Below are 17,685 nucleotides of genomic sequence, written 5' to 3'. Positions count from 1 at the left end.
GATTATCTTCTGTGTCTGTGTTAATTGGTTTCCCTTTTCTTTGTTGAAGAGGGTCTGTGCAATCCTTCTGCCTAGTCTGCCATCTTGCCGGAACTCTGCGTCATTAACTTTTAAGGATCAATAGTGTTGGGGTCATCTGTAATATGTAATTATATATTTCTTTAAGATGCTAGTTTTTTTATTCTTCTGAAACCAGCCCCCTTAAAATCATGTTGTTGTTGTTGGGTACCATTAAGTCATTTTTTACTCACCTTTACTCCATAGGACAGAGTAGAACTGCCTCATAGGGTTTTCTAGGATGTAATCAGTTTGCCAGGTCCTTCTCCCATGGAGCCACTAGTGTATTCAAACTGCCAACTTTTTGGTTAGCAGCCAAGCACTTAATTGTACCACCAAACCTGAAAAAACCCCACTGCCATTGAGTTGATTCATAGCTTATTTTATTCCACTCTGTATCTTCTTACCTGAGCAAAAGGAACTAACCATGGGTTGAGGGTCCTGCCTGGCCTATATCAAGCCTACATGTTACTGCATTTATTTCTCACAACATGGAGAATTGTCATCACCATAGCAACTGAGGGCTGCTACTCATCTCTGGGGGAAAGTAATGGTACCTAATTTTAATACAGATGAGCTGTTTAAATGTCCATTATTAATTATTCTCTTGGATAATTTTCTCACTTCAATACATTAAAAGCATAACCTTAAAACTGATTTGTCAGGTACCTTCAATTATGCAAGAAGGATAGAAGGAACTGTTTCTAAAATAATTGAGTAGAACTTCAGGTGGGCTATTACTAGGAGGGAAATATTATTCTGATTTTATGATAGAAATGTATGGCAGCTAACATAGTCATTTACTTTTGCCAATCTCACTCCAAAAAGATTCATTTTGTTTTTAACCTTGGTCACTAGCCAAGGCCAACAGTGAATTGGAAACTTCCCGAAGTGCTCTCTGCCAAGTGACTGTCAGCACTGTACGCAGTATGAGCCTAGGACACTGAGAATGGGACAATAAGAGTGACCTTGATCTACTTAAAAATGATTCAGGGTTGGGGGAAGTTAACAGGAGAATACAGGCTTTATGTAATCCTTTTATCACTTTAGGGAAACCTGAAACTGACTCCATTTTGTCCCTAGTATTTTCATACCCTGAATTATTAGTTGCCAAAATAAAAATCCAGATTATCTAAAGCCAGCTTTCATAAATCATTCATTAGAGGTAGAACAAGCCTTATCAGGGATAAAGCCATGGTGATTACAGAATCCTTTCATTACCTTTTAGGAAAAAAATATCTGTGGATAAAGGTGTTAACTGAAAATGCTTGGTATACTCTATGTGTACAAGAAAAACAGAGAGAGATAATTTTTTACAAGTCATTTGAGAAGCTTTGTATTCTTAACAAAAAAGACCAAATCCATGTTGAGAATAAATATGATTTGTAAATAAAACGTCTTTCCAAAATTACTCCGGGGGGAAAAAAAGTACAGTTTAAAAAGATGAGATAATGTTTCTGTATTCTGAACAGAAGGCAACAGATGCTACAGGAAATGGCCGAATGCTGTTTTTCAAGTGACTTTCTGGGTACCCTGAGGTCTTTCCTTTGGCTATACTTTTTTTTTAAGGGTTGATTGGATTAGTACTGAGCAGGCTCAAACAATGGGAATGAGGTGGGGACAAGCCTTTCCAATGACTGTATGACAATCTTAAAAAAACAACAAAGTGAAAAAACTGCCAAACCAGTCACCATCAAGTTGATTCTGACCCATGGTGTTCTGGTTACCTAGTGCCGCTCTGACAAGAATATATACCACGAACGGGATGGCCTTAATAAACAGGACTTTATTCTTACAATTTGGAGGCTTTAAGTCCAGGTTCAAAGTGCCAGGCTCTAGGGGCTGGGTGAAAGCCCCTCGACCTCGGGGTCCAGCTCTGCCTCCTGCTCCCAGCCCACTGGAGCTAGAGGCATTTCTTCACTCAGACAGCTGCTGGCTGCTGAGGCTGAGAAGCCCCAAGGTTGACAAGTAAAAAGGCACAGTCCCAATGTTACCAAACCACACAGCAGGCCATTAACTTAAGTCCATTGTAAGTCCCAAGGTCGGTAGAACATAGCAGGCTGCTGAGCAATGACATGGCTACGTGCAGGGTCCAAGCGTGCCATAGGCTAGAGACCAGTCCCAAGTCTTCTCCCTATATACAGGAAGCAGACCACATTCCCAAAGGCAGCTACTCAGCTGCTTGTGGTAGATCCCACCATGGAGTTGACTGCCAGTCTCATCATGGGGAATAACTACCACCAGCTGCCCAGCCACTCAACCAAGCCCAGCCAAGTTGACACACAAACATAACTACCACAATTCTACCCCTTGTCAACTTGGCATCTGTACAGATCTTCATTGGGTGGTATCTGTACAGATCTTCTCACTGGGTGGCTCCAGTCCCCTAGTTCCTGAGTGGGGACCTCACCCCCTTGCCCTGGTGGGCCCCATTCCTCTCCCTTTTGGGCATGGCAGCCCTACCCCCTCACTCTTGGGCAGTGGCTATGGCTCTATCCCCCTGGGTCACATGAATGAGCAGCCTCATTCTCCAGAACCAAGTTGGTGAAGGCCTGGCTCTTTGAAACCTAGGGGGCTATGGTCATTCCACCCCCAAAGGCCATGGTCCTACCCTTAAGGCTGAGGCAGCTCTGCTTCCATTCCTTTGGTCTCTCCACTTCTGCCAATTAATGCCCGAGGGCAACCCAGTCCACTAGAAATCTTCCTGCCGCCAAAGCATTCAGCTTTCTTGCTCTGTGGGCCAGCCAACCTGCTACTATGCCAGTCTTTTTCCCAATTAATGCCCGAAGGTGACCCACTCCACCAGGAAGCCACCTAACCAAAGGCATCAAGCTTTCTCCTCCATGGGCTGGTAAGGCTGTCGCTGTCTCATGCCGGTCCTCTCAGCTCTGCTCCTGCTATCTCTCACACTAATCTCTGGGCTCTTCTTCTGCCATCTCTCATGCCGGTCTCTTGCTCTGCTCCTGCCGTCTGTCATGCCATATGCTGGAGTCTCTCTGCTAGGGTCTCGGGTCAAGGACGCACTCCACTCCTGTTTCCACATTTTAGTTATCTGTCAGAGCAGCATCCCACTCTCTTGGTACCAAATTCTGTTCTTGTTACCTAATGCCGCTCTGACAAGAAATATACCACAAATGTTTGAACAAACAGGTTATTCTCTTACAATTTGGAGGCTTTAAGTCCAAGTTCAAAGTGCCAGGCTCTAAGGGCTGGGTGAAAGCCCCTCAACCTTGGGGTCCAGCTCTGCCTCCTGCTCCCGGCCCACTGGAGCTAGAGGCATTTCTTCACTCAGACAGCTGCTAGCTGCTGAGGCTGTGAAGCCCCAAGGTTGACAAGTGAAAAGGAACAGTCCCAATGTTATCAAACCACATGGCAGGCCATTAATGTAAGTCCATTGTAAGTCCCAAGATCTGCAGAGCATAGCAGGCTGCTGAGCAAGGACATGGCTACGTGGAGGGTCCAAGTGTGCCATAGGCTAGAGACCATCCCCAAGGCTTCTCCTTAAAAGCAGGAAGCAGACCACATCCCAAAGCCAGCTACTCAGCTGCTTGCGGTTGATCCCACCATGGAGTTCATTGCCAGGCTCATCATGGGGAATAACTACCACCAGGTGCCCAGCCACTCAACCAGGCCCAGCCAAGTTGACACAAAAACATAACCACCACACACGGCAACATGTATGTCAGAGTTAGTTTTCAGTGCTTCGTAGAGTTCTCAGTGGCTGTGATCTTTTGGAAGCAAATCACCAGGCCTTTCTTCTGAGATGTTGCTAGGTAGATTTGAACCACCAACTTTTCAGTTAGTAGCCAAAAGCTTAATTGTGTGCACCACCCAGGACTCCATATGCAAATCTAGGGTACTGCTTTTCATAACCAGGAAAAATTAGGAATCTGAAGGTCATACGGTACAGTTTTTCTAGTGGTGGCTCATCTGGGCCATGGTGAATTCTGATGAATGTTTTCTAGTCTATAATAGCCTGTAGTGTTTTTATTAATCAGATGGATCATCTCTGACATTTCTGGGTGATGCTAAGAATAAAGACTGCCAACTATTGGTTCTTTGTCCTGGGCTGACCGATATGAGATTTTACATAATATTTTCTATAAATAAGGTACAGTGATTAAGGGTTCATGTTCTAGTCTTCTATCTGCCTTTTTATCAAAGTCAGCTTGATTGGTGATTTGGGTGTTTGAAACTCCCCATCATCACTTAGAAACAGATTCTTGGGTTATTCTCCAGAAGATTGATCTCACTCTTCTATTTTGGAAGTTAAGCTATAAGAGGCAACCAAAGTTACTGATCTGGGAAGAAAACTTACAGTGACTGCTAAAGAAAAGATCTATGTCTTTACATCTCTGTGTTCCCTATAGTCCCTTAGAATAGTGACTTCCTTAATAATTTTGTCACTTCAGTACATTTAAAGCATAAACTTAAAACTGAATTGTCAGATACCTTCAATTATACAAGGAGGATAGAAGGAATTGTTTCCAAAATAATTGAGTAGTACTTGTCTTCACGAGGAGCTCTGGTAGCATAGTGCCTAAAGGCACTTGACTGCTCACCAGAAGGCTAGTGGTTCAAACCCACCAGCCACTCCTCGAAAGGAAGATTGGGCAATCTACTGCCGGAGTGAAACCCAAGGAGGGGTCGCTATAAGTTGGGTCCAACTCGACGGCACATAACAACAACAACAACACTTGTCTTCACAAGGTGCACATTGAAATACTCTTTTCTGCTCTATTATTTCATCATTTCTTCCATTTGCTTTAGCAACTCTCCATTCAAGAGCAAGTTTCATGGTCTCTTCTGACATCCATTTTGATCTTTTCCTTTCTCAACTTTTAAATGACCTTTAGGCTTTCTTCATGTTTGATGTCCTTGATTTCATCCCACAAAACTCCTCTGTTCTCATAGTGTTTAGTGCATCAAATCAGTTCTCTACATTCAGATGGTATATAATCAAGGTCCTACTTTGGCTCTCATGACTTGTTTTAATTTTCTTTAGCTTCAACTTGAACTTGCATATGAGCAATTGATGGTCTGTTCTGCAGTTGGCCCTTGGCCTTGTTCTGATGATACTGAATTTCTCCACTGTCTCTTTCCAAAGATGTAGTTAATTTGATTCCTGTGTAATCCATCTCATGAGGTCCATGTGTATAGTTGCTGTATATGCTGTTGAAAGAAGATATTTGCAATGAATAAGTCATTGGTCTTCAAATTCTATCATGTAATCTCAGGTGTCATTTCTGTCACCAAGACCATATTTTCCAACTACCTATCCTTTGTTTCCAACTTTCACTCTCTGTTGTTGTTGTTAGCTGCTGTTGAGTCAGCTCTGACTCATAGTGTCCCTATGTGAAACAGAATGAAACACTCCCTGGTCCTGTGCCAGCCTCACAATCCTTGCTATACCTGAGCCCATCGTTGCAGCCACTGTCAATCCATCTTATTGAGGGCCTCCTTTTTTTTTTTTACTGACCCTCTGCTTTACCAAGCATGATATCCTTCTCTAAGGAATGGTCCCTTTTGATAATAACTAAAGTAGGTGAGATGAAGTCTGGCCATTCTCACTTCCAGGGAGCATTCTGGCTGCAGTTATTCCAGCTTCACTCTCTCGTTATCAGTAATTATCAATCCATCTAGATTGCATGTTTGATCAATTTCAGATTACAGAAGTTGTTAAAAATCTACAATTTCTTCATCTTTGGCACTAGTAGTTGGTACATAAATTTGAATAATAGTCATACAAACTGGCCTTCCTTGAAGGCATATGGATATTGTCCTATCACTGTGTGGTGTAGTAAACTATCTGGTATCACTTTTCTAGCCATAAGTCTTTGTAATCTCTCTGGTGGAATTTGCTGTGAGCAACTGAGGAGCTCCTGATTGTAAAAGTTATCCACCTGGGGTATTTCTATTGGGCACAACACAAAGCAATGTTCTGGGAGGTTCCTGCTCTCTCTCAGGTGCTTAGAATTCTGTTATGATTGGTTAGTTTGGCCACTCTGCCAGGCTCAAAAGGAGGCCTCCTAGAGGCAGAAGAAGTCTCTCTCTGACTGCTGGTTGAGGAAGATGTGCTGCTGAAAGAGACACACGCTCCTGAAAGACACATGCTGCTGGGAAAGAGATGTAAGAGACATGCATTGCTGAGTGACACACCAAGGGACACTCACTGTTGGGAGAGAGACTGTGAGAGACCAGTAGGAGAGAGACTGTGGCCTGGGAGAGAGACTGAGCGTTTTTCCTGAACTCGAATTGTAGCCTGGTGCTTCCCTAATAAACCCCCATAATCTGTGAGTTCTGTGTAGCCACTGCAGCAAATTATCTAACCCAGGAGAGAGGTGGTGGGTGCTTTGGGAAGAAGGGTTGGTGAAGGAGCTGGTGGGAGGCAGCATGTCTGGCCTTACAGTAATAGGCCCTGGGCTATTGATGGTGATTCTGTCTTCCTCTTGTGGGGTTAGAGGAGGTCAGGAGATGTGGCTTCCTTGCCCTTTTGGCACACTGGCAGTGTGGTCCACCACTCATCTGTCAGTTTGTCATACTGTGGCGGCTTATGTGTTGCTGTGGTGCTGGAAGGTATGCCAAAGATATTTCAAATCCTAGCTGGGTCACCCTTGGTGGATAGTGTTGTACTTCAGGATAGATCTTGAAATGTTCTTTTTGACAATGATGCCATTCCCCCTTAATTTGTCATTCCTGATACAGTAAACTATGTTTGTGTGATTCAAAGGGCCAATACCAGTCCGTTTCAGCTCACTAGTGCCTAGGATATTGACTTTTATTTATTCCATTTCACTTTTGACAGCTTCTAGTTTTCCTACATTCATGTTTCTTAAATTCTACACTCTAATTATTTAATGGATATTTGTGCAGCTGTTTATTCTCATTTTGAATTGTGCCACATCAGCAAATGAAGGTCCTGAAAGCTTTACTCTATCCATGTCATTAACATCGACTTTACTTTGAGAAGGCAGCTGTTCCCTAGTCATATTTTGAGTGCCTTCATACCTGAGTGGCTCATCCCCTGGCACTATATCAGACATTGTTCTGTTGTTTATTCATAAGGTTTTTACTGGCCAATATTTTCAGAAAAATCCCCAGCTCCTCCTTCCTAGTCTGTCTTAGTCTGGAAGCTCTGCTGGACACCTGTCCTCCATGGGTGACCTTGCTGGTATTTGAATTATCAGTGGGATAAATTCTAGCATCACAGCAACACACAGTCCACCACGGCATGACAACTGACTGACAAGTGGTGGTTGGCTTCAGACTTGGCTTTTCATTCCAACCACGTGAGTCCTTGAGCAAGTCACTTAACATTCCTGACCTTCAAGTCTAGTCATTTGTAATATGAGACGGATGAATCATATAAACTGTAAGGTCCCTTTTGGTGTTAATAACCATTCTTCTTTGATTCTTCCCACTCCTACAGGGTAGCAGTGAGAATACTAGGGAGAAATTTTGAGTTGGAGGAAGTTGAGGGAGTTCTTGCCCTTTTCTGGGATTAAATAGGAGTCCATTATCCTGCCGAATGTATGGAGCATTTTTAACCCTTTCAAGACCAAATTATTTTCTGCTTTGAATTTTTTCTTTTGTTGTTGAAATCATGTGTTTTTAATAATGGAAGGCCTTTTGAATGAAATGAAAAAACTTTTTTAAAAAAAATTAATATGGATTTTTATACTATGACCGAGATACATATGTCCCAAGGGGTCTTTGGTGCTGGTGGATGAGGCCCATTTCTTCATATTCATGCATTTATATGGCCCCCACTGATAGCAGTATGCACTAACAGTGGGATAACTGCTTCCCACTAGATACCAGAAGCAGAAAATGTCGCTGGGCAGTATATATCCTACGGATCATGAAATGGTTAATTCACTTCACTGTAGTTACTCAATTGCTCTGGTAGTAGGCTCAATTTACTAGGGCCAATTCTCTGATGTACTTCTGGAATTCTTCTAACATATATAGGAATAAGTGAGAAAAAAACAGAGGTAAAGGAGGAAAAAGGTAGAGGACTTAGAGACAAAGTAATCTAATTGATAAATCTGTTTGTTAAGACTAACAAATAGTTGAATATATGTATTTGTGAAGAAAGCATTTTTTTCTGATTTTGAAAGTCATATGTGATTGTTACATAACAGTGTGCTCAAAATGATCCCATTTATAGAAAATATAAAAAATGCTTTAAAATATATTTTTATATGGAACATTGTGAACAATGGTTACCTTTAGGGAATGAGATGGGCATAGTGGTTATTAGAAAAATGATATAATTTGCTCACTAAATGATAGTCAGATACTACATAAACACATAGATACAATGATCCACCTACTTCCCTATGATAATCGCCATTGACATTTGGCATATTTTCTTCCAGTCATTTTTCTTCTTCTTGAAAAAAGGGCTAGGTAATAAATTATCCAACTATATAGTCTTTATTTATAAACTTGTGTCATAAGCATTTTGCATGATATTAAAAACCTTTTGTTAACACTATTTTTAATGTCATTATGTAGCTATGTCCTATTTTTCACTATTGAGGTAAATTTAGGTATTTCCTACTTTTTCAATATTACAAATAATAGTTGCATTGAAGATTTATTGTAATTAGCTCCCTCCAAAAGTAGGATACTTCTTAGAATAGATTTTTAGTCAAAGGATTTGAACATCTGTAAGATCCAAATATGCTATTAAATTATATATGTCCAGAAATATTGTACGAATTTCTATTTCCATTGGCAATATATGAGAGTGCTGCTTTTACCATACCTTTGTCAACATTAAGTATGCTTTTATTGCAATTTTTTCTCAGAAGTTTGGTATGGCTGCATGTTTTTAATATTCTAAACTACATTCACAAAGCCCAGATAGTGCAAATCAAAAGCCAAATCTGTTCCTAGCCATTGAACTTTTTAGTATTGAGAATTCTTATATTAACAATAATAATAGCACTGATGCTGTGACTGCAACTCTGCTAGAGATTATATACATAAAGATCAAGTCTCTAAAACCAAAAACCAAACACACTGCCATAAAGATGATTCCAACTCACAGTGACCCCTATTGGGTATCCAAAGCTGTAAACCTTTATGGAAGCAGACTACCTTATTTTTCTTCACATGGAGCAGCTAATGGGTTCAAACTACCAGCCTTTTGGTTAGCAGCCAAATGCCTTAACCACTATACTACCAGAGCTCCTTCAAGTCTCCAAGCAGCTCTGTGTTTTGGTATTATTATTCTAACAGTTAAGGAGCCCTAGAGAGGTAAAGTAACTGGATCAATGTCACAGCACTAGTCACCTAGTGATGATGAAACAGAAATTTGCACCCAGGCTTTTGTAACTGCAAGACTAGTGTAGAGTGTGCTTAAAACATCTGGTTAGCATTACTAGAAAAGTTAAATAGATTTTCAGAATGGTTTACTCATAGCTGTAGCTCAGTTTAAAGTCAAAGTGTATTCTTTCATATATACTATTTTATATTTTTGTCATTCTCAAAATTTACACCTGGCGTGGAAGTTTACTTTTTATGTCATATTAATGCCTTTCAAAGTGGCAACATTTAGGCTTATGGATTTTAGTTGTAGTTACAATATTAACAGGCAGCTCAGTGTCACTTGAAGAATTAGCTAATATATATATATCTGGTATAAATGAAATAGCTATTTGAAGTGTGAATGTATCTGTAACTTTGTGATGGGGAAGAAAAATATTAATAGATTTTAACTTTACTTTTTTAATATTTATATATTATTTATATTGATCAACCCTCAGAGTAATGGTTGGATGAGAACCTGTCTCAAATCTTAATTATAAATTAATTTTAAAAATTATAGTCAAATTTTCATACAAATTTGCAGTTTTCTTCTTTATACACTTTACCTAAAATGCTTATAATGCAAAATACACATTTGTAAAGATTTACATTTATGAAAGTATTCACATTTGGATGTAACTTTGATTTTCTTTATATAAAGTTATATGAAGTAATGAAAAGGATAATTACAAATTAAATTGTGATCCATATAAACACAGTGTTTTCTCTTCATGCAATAATAAATTTCACACCATATGCAATGTCTTTGGCTTCTTTACTTCAGTTTTTAGCATATGACTCACTATCATGAGAGATTTAATGAAAATTGACTGAGAATAGACTCCATCGAACAATCTAGACCAGAACTGAAACATTGATGCACCAGAAAGATGAGGTGGTAGTGACATGGACTTTGGGTTAGAAAGACTTGATTGGAATCATTGCATTCATGCATAATTCCTGAGTAGGTCTGGCTGTGTTACTTTATTTTTCTGACCCTTTGTTCCTCACCTCTAAATGGAGATAGTAATTTTTACCTCTTGGAGTTATCACAAAGATTGAAATTATGCCATAGAAAGGACTAACAGATGCCTGGAGTGTACATTCCACTCCCCTCCCCTTACAGTGGCAACCAACACTGGTTGATAACTGTATTCTTTCTTACTGAACCTAAGTTCAGAATTGAATCTTGCTTTTAAAATGTTCTAGACCATCACCAACAACTAGGTGGACTTGACATGGGAACTAAAACCTATTTAATATCCCTGTAATAGTTATACATTAGATATGTTTTTTTTTACTACCACCTCCAACTTGTTTGGATTTGTATCATTTTCCATTAAATAAAAAAGCTACAGTAGCAATTCTAAAATTAGTAATGGTAACCATTTAGACCTGATATAGAAAGGTGCGGGTTTGTTTCAACATTTGAATCTGTGTCACATGAAAAATACTTTTACAAAATTATATTCTTTCTCTATTTACTAGTTTAGTACATATTCTAAATGTCTTTTGAGCTAAACAAGTATTGAGTTTTCAGAATAAAACAATAAAAATCGTATTTTTGAAAGCTGGAAAATAGTGTGACGAAGATATGACAAATGCTATTTTATTTTAGGTATAGTAAAAACAAATGTCTTTGATAATTTATGCAAAATGACTAGAAAACTTGAGCTTGTGTATTTTGTTTACTCATACAGTTCTTTTCCTTATAAAATGTTTCTTAAAACTGTAATAGCAACAAAAGAAAAAAGATATGTTGGGCCTTGACATTTTCAAGGAACATATTTATCTTTTAATTAGAAAATTGATGTCTTGTGGAGGTATCTTTAGTTACCACTGCCTAACCTGATTATAGGAGCTCTGGTAGCATAGTGGCTAAAGCACTTGACTGCTAACCAGAACGCTGGTGGTTCAAACCCACCAGCCGCTCCTCGGAAGGAAGGTTGGGCAATCCTACTTCCGTAGTGATACTGCCTCGGAAACCCAAGGAAGGGTTGCTATGAGTTGGGGCCGACTCAACGGCACACAACAACAACAACAACCTGATTATACCAAACCCCCAAAATTGTCTTTTTCTCCCTAAGAAATTCTTGAGCGATTTCCTATTTCTGGTTGGTATATAAACACTGAATCATTTTCATTCAGCATATTTTTATGTAGTGTTCACAAACATGATTATACTGAAGTATTGCATTACAGTTTCACAGTAAAACAATTTATAGTATCAAAACAGTAGCTTAAGAAGGTGAGAACTAGAAGTGGATGTTCTCTGCACTGGAAGTATCATGGTTTTTGAAATGAGCTTGAAATGAGTTTGAAAATATGTTAAGGTACTGAGTGTTTTGTTGCTGGTTTTGTAACTATTGTAACCACATTAATCAGCTGAAAATTTCTGTTAAAATATCAAGGTTATTTCTCAAATTCCAACCCCCTCTCATAACCACTTGGTATTTTTTTGGCCAATCTTCAATCCCTCTGCTTAACCCAAATGACAGGTTATTTAGTTTGTTTAAATCCAACTTATAATTTTCCTCTCCTTTCTTCTTCTTCTTTTTTTAAAAATCTTGCCCTATTTAAGATTTTAAAACCTCAAAATTATAAGTCAAATCACATTACCTGTGTGAATTCTTTGTTAACTGCTGTATACAAATAATACAGACAAATGCTGGATATTCCATATGCATTTACTGCGGAAACTGGTCCTCCTCCATAGATAGACACTGTAACATTGAGGGCACTTACCTGCAATGAAAACCAATGGGAAGTAGGAAGTAGAAAGAGTGGAGCTGCAAGGATGCCTGCTTGTAGGTGAGATTGCTCAGTGGGGGATGAGGTTGTCCTATTCACAGTGCTAATCAGTGGACCCAGAAATGCTAAGTCAGGTGTTGCTTGTGAGTCTTGGGGGTTATTGGCTTTGGAGAAAGCTGCTGGACTTAGATGAAACCCTTTTCTTCCCTCTTGTGCCAAGAAATGCTTTGCTTGGTGTTTAAAGGGGATGGAAAACCCAATTGTGAATATTTTAGAGAAGAATTTGTGCCCCTTACAGGCATGATTATTTTAGGGATGCATCAGTGAAGACGCTTGGGCAGAGCACAGTGGTTTGGCTCTTAGAGTTGCTTTCTGGAGGGGGGCAGCTTTGTCACACAAATAGACTGTGTGTTTTCTACCACAGTAAAAGCTTGACTGCTACAACATGGGGGTAGATTTATCTTCCTCATGTTTGCATCTTTGAAACCAAATGTGGTAATTGGCACATGGTGGGTGTTCAGTGAAGATCTTTTGCACTGTTCTAGACTGAACTGAAGGCTGGCAGTATAGACTCATGGTTTCCTAATGTTGTCTGAGTAGTTACTACTCAGCACCCCTTGAGCCAGCCCACAGGGCCACATGTGCTTTGGTCTGGTGCTGCCTTTGTGAGTTGGAGTAGTACCTGAAGAGCTTAATAAGCTTTAACTAGAGAGTCAGTTTCATTTAATGAGCTTTGGTGAGGAGCCTGGGCTGAGAGGTCACATTTAAAGTAGTTCTGGCTCTCCCAGAAGCTGATATGGTTTATTTAGGAAAGAGAGGTCCTCTAGGGAGGTAGCGTGCTAAAGACAGTACTAAGGTCTTTTCTTTGCAAATTTTCCGTAAGTTCTGAAATGCTCCATCCACGTGGCTCCACAGTGACTCCCTTGACATTCCTGCTGTGAGGCCGAGGATGGTTTGCTTTTTAGTTTTCAGTTTCTGGTAAGGGGAAGTCGGGGCAGCACTGTGCTATGAGTATGGCCAAGAAGGTTAATGGTGTTGTTTTCTTGGGAAGCACATGGACAGGGGAGGTGGTGTTATTTTAGGCCAACTGGAAGGAAAAATATTTCATTATAAAAACATGAAGCGAAAATATTTTATTTCCATGCAGCTATTTTTAGGAAATATAAACTAAGTAAAAAATAGTTGCCTGACTTGCAAATTATTGGTTTCAAAGTTAACTTTTGAACTCAGTTTATTTTCCATTTAAAAACCATTATGCCTAATGCTTAGTGCCTAATTAGAAGGAAACTTGCTAGAATAATAATTGTACACATTTATCTTACTTAGTTACCTGTTGTCTTTGTTTCCCTTTTGGACCTTGCAGGTACAACAGTGCCAGCCCACAGGGCCATCCTGGTGGCCCGTTGTGAAGTGATGGCTGCCATGTTTAATGGTAATTACATGGAAGCAAAGAGTGTTCTGATTCCAGTTTATGGTGTTTCCAAAGAGACTTTCCTGTCATTTTTAGAGTACCTATACACAGACTCCTGTTGCCCAGGTGAGCAATATAAGTGTTAAATATCTCACAGTCCATTCTTTCCTTTTCAATGGTGAAATCTGTTTTTGTTTAAGGTTTATCAGAGTTGACATCATGGAATGTGCTAAGCAGTTGGCAGTGGTATTGGTGCATGTAAAAATGACTAGAGGATGATGTCTGACCTCCTCTAACTTCCTGAGGGGTGTGGGGGAGAAGGATAGAGATCAACATCAGCAGCCCAAGCCTGATTCCTATGAGGCGGAAATTAGACTTGACACCAGTCCCCAAACTTTTCACCAATTCTGACACCAACCGTCCTTCCTACACACTCTTTACTTTGCTGCTGAATTCAATGAAGTCATTGCAAAGGCCACAGACAATTGCAGTTCATTGCAGAACTCACAGATAATACTCAGAACTATGGGGTTTATTAGAGAAGTAACAAATTATACTTTGATCAGGGCAGCCTCCCCTCAGCCACACCCAAAAGGCAGGAGAATATCTCTCTCTCTCTCTCTCTCTCTCTCTCTCTCCCCCCACCCAGCCCCTTGGACTGGATCTGCCCTGCTTGGGCAAGTGTTACAAAGCTCTCTTAGTTCTGCCAATAGGTGTCAAAGAGGCAACCCACTCTGCCAGCGAGTCTTTTGCCTGAAGGCACTTAGCTTTCTCACAATGTGGTCCAGGAAGCCCACCATTCTATCTTGTGCCAGTCTCTTGTTTCTGCTACCACCATTTCTTTGCCATTGCCTCTTACCATCTCTGGTGTTACAGTTCTCTGTCTCTTCGATCAAGGAGGTTCAGTGCCTTGGGTGCATCTTGGGTCCAAAGGATACGCTCTACTCCTGGCTCTTCTTTCTGGATGATAGTGAGATCCTCCTTTCCTCCTTTGGGATGGCTCATCTTAAGCCTAGTAAGATGGCAAAACTGAATAATCCCTACATTAGGGTTCTGTACACTTTATTTCCATGGTCCCACCCCCACAAGGGTGCTATGTACCTTATTTATATCCACAAGTTATCTAGTCTGCTTCCAAACTAACTCACTGCCATCGAGTCAGATCCCACTCATAGCGACCCCTCCTTGGGTTTCTGAGGCAATATCATTTCAGAAGTAGATTGCCCAATCTTCCTTCCAAGGAGTGGCTGGTGGGTTTACAGTCAAATGCCTTAGGCACTATGCCACCAGAGCTCCTCCAGTCCCCTTGGTAGGCCACAAACACCTCACATTTGCAGAGTCCCACCCAGTCATCTTGTAGGAGTCACAAAGACCATGATTAGAAGGCCCATATTAAGTAATTCACTGTACCGCAGTACAGCAGTAAATTTTCAGTCAGTTCAAATAGAAGAGCAAATTAGGTACACCTGAGGAGCTCTGGTAGCATAGTGCCTAAGGCACTTGACTGCTCACCAGAAGGCTGGTGGTTCAAACCCACCAGCACTCCTCGGAAGGAAGGTTGGGCAATCCTACTTCCGTAGTGATACTGCCTTGGAAACCCAAGGAGGGGTCGCTATGAGTCGGGGCCGACTCGACGGCAAACAACAACAACAACTATGGGCTCTAAGACTCTGGCAGGGTTTCACATTTTTTAGTCAGCACCAATGGTATGGTGACAGTTGTAGACACCCTGGAAATGGAAGGATTCTTGTGGTATCCAGTGGGTAGCCTAATAGTACAGATGTGAGCAGAGAGCTCTCTTCCATAAGGGGAGGAGGCACAGCCAGTTGCTTTCGGAACTGACTTTTGCTTTAGTCACTTTTAAGACTTTGAATAGTCTGAGAACCCCTTGGTCTTCTCTGTGGCGCAGAGGCTATAGGGTTTTTTTTAATTTTTATTTATTTTTATTTTTATTGTGATTTGGGTGAAAGTTTACAGAGCAAATTCACTTTCCATCCAGCAGCTCACATACACTTTGTCTCATGACATTGACTGCAATTTCCTACAATGCAACATCTCCCATCTCATTTCCTCCCCCATAGTTACCTCTTCCTGTGTTGTAGGGTATTTTTTAAAAGCCCACCTTAGTTTGGTTTCTCCTAAAACTTTTCCTAAGATGGTAGAATACCCAGCAGACTGTAGGATTTATTTCCCTATTCATTGACCTTAGACTATCTTTGATTGGGAAGCAACTGTCTATGGCACCTAAAAGATGGAGCACTTCTTACATGTTTAGTCTGCTAGCTGGAGGTACCTGGAATAAATAGCAAAATCCTTTCAATAGGCCTGGAACATTGGTATGCAGGCTTGGAAGCTCTCTTTGATTAGTCTTTACCCTTTCTCCTTTAACCACCAGATGGCTCCCACTACAAACACAACTACAACAACCCTCTTGCGACTCAGTCCAGGAGCCTGAGACCATGATTATAGAACCCAACCAAGCACCTCAGGAAACAAAAAGAAAACACTCATAAGAGACCATATCTCTCTTCAGGTTCACTGCTTTTATTTTAGATTTGGAAGATTTCCTGTGTTTATTAGTGAAATCTCTTATATTGAACAAGTTGTGAGCCCTCTAGTGTAAGGTTTTAGATGTTCTAAAATTGAAAATTCCTTTTTTAATTGAATCATTTCTGGTCTTGCAGCTAGCTATAGAGTATTTTGGAGCCAATTACAGTTATTACTGTCAGTGATAAAGGCATAAGTTGCTCAGTAAAAATGAAAGAATTTATTCTTATTGGAAATAAGTATTTATTATTTATTATTATAATGGAAGTTTGATTTTTCAGTCTTCTTCTTACTAGAGTAACTGAAGCTAATTTTAGGTTTTACCCTGCTGATTAGAAAACATACCAAGAAAAGTAAAAATAATCATGGGACAAAACACTATAAAAATTGGTATAAGATGTGGGGGGAAATGAATCAAAATAAATAATCAAAAAGTTAAGTTGGACACTGGAACATATGCTATGGACAAACCACAGAAAGAAAGGTAATCTATTCATTATGTCAAGTACTTATTATCCATAGTGTTCCAAAAGGAGCTCTGGTGGCATAGTGGATAAGGTGGTTAGCTGCTAACCAGAGAGACAGCAGTTCAGACCCACCAGCGACTCTGCAGAAGGAAGATGGGACAATCTACTTCCATAAAGATTAACAGCCTCAGAAATCCAATGGAGGTCACTATGAGTCAAAATTGACTCCATGGTGTTTCAAGTTCCATAGCTACAAAAGTAAGGAAGAAGCTTAAAGTGTGATAAGAAAAAGAACTGCATTAAAAATCAGACATACAAGGCAGTATTAAAAGAAAAAAAAAAAAATCTGGGGATGAAAGCCAGAAGGAAAATCAGAAGGATTTAGGTTAACTAGCAGAGAGGTTTACTCAGTAACTAGAATTGATTATTAATGGCAAATACAGAATCACCTTCACTGGAGAATGAAAAATAAAGTAGATTTACTTCTCAGTAAAAAGGCTGAAACTGATTCTTTCTGAAAACAGAGTAATAGTTTAGAATGCTGATTTATTCAAGGCTTTTTCTAGGCATTCTAGTCTACATTCCACGTATTTATTTGTTCATTTTTAGATCATAAAAGAAATGGCTTTATTGCCTACTTTCTTTTATTTCCCTTCTCTCCTTAGCTGGCATTTTCCAGGCCATGTGTCTCCTGATCTGTGCTGAGATGTACCAGGTGTCCAGACTGCAGCACATCTGTGAGCTTTTCATCATTACACAGCTACAGAGCATGCCAAGCCGGGAACTGGCCTCCATGAACCTGGATATAGTTGACCTGCTCAAAAAAGCCAAGGTGATTGCCTCTATGTGTCTGGTGGTGGTGGTGGTTGTTTTTAACCTGGTAAAAAATTATACTACTCTTGTGAAATTTTTTTTGTTTGTTAAGAGATATATTGCTGATTGTAAGCCCACAGTAAGGAGAAAAGGACGCACAAAAGTGAGGTTAAAGAGACGTTTTTATTCTTAGTTTCCGGGGGAGGTTTACGGGCCCCCGAGAGGGGCCCGGGCGAGGTTCACAGGTCCCTGAGAGGGGCCTGGGAAGTCGCACCACCTGGCTGGGGAGGGGAGGGTTTATAGTCTTGTGGAGGACCTAAG

At 40.2% G+C, this 17,685-nt stretch overlaps 1 protein-coding gene across 1 annotated transcript in view; it reads left to right on the top strand.

The window, feature by feature from the left end:
- Window positions 1-17,685, top strand: part of RHOBTB3 (Rho related BTB domain containing 3) — a 118,087-nt gene that overhangs the window by 66,366 nt on the left and 34,036 nt on the right. The window contains exons 8-10 of the mRNA XM_042781179.1: window positions 13,453-13,663; window positions 17,217-17,383; window positions 17,477-17,492. Of these exons, the coding sequence (XP_042637113.1) occupies window positions 13,453-13,663; window positions 17,217-17,383; window positions 17,477-17,492 (394 nt within the window). The remainder of the gene's footprint in view (window positions 1-13,452; window positions 13,664-17,216; window positions 17,384-17,476; window positions 17,493-17,685) is intronic.

This window comes from Orycteropus afer, unplaced genomic scaffold (genome assembly GCF_000298275.1).
Source record: "Orycteropus afer afer isolate SDZICR_OR568_19922 unplaced genomic scaffold, OryAfe1.0 scaffold00093, whole genome shotgun sequence".
NCBI lineage: Eukaryota > Metazoa > Chordata > Mammalia > Tubulidentata > Orycteropodidae > Orycteropus > Orycteropus afer.
Note: the sequence above shows the minus strand (reverse complement) of the source record. Positions and strands in the feature narration are given on the sequence as shown.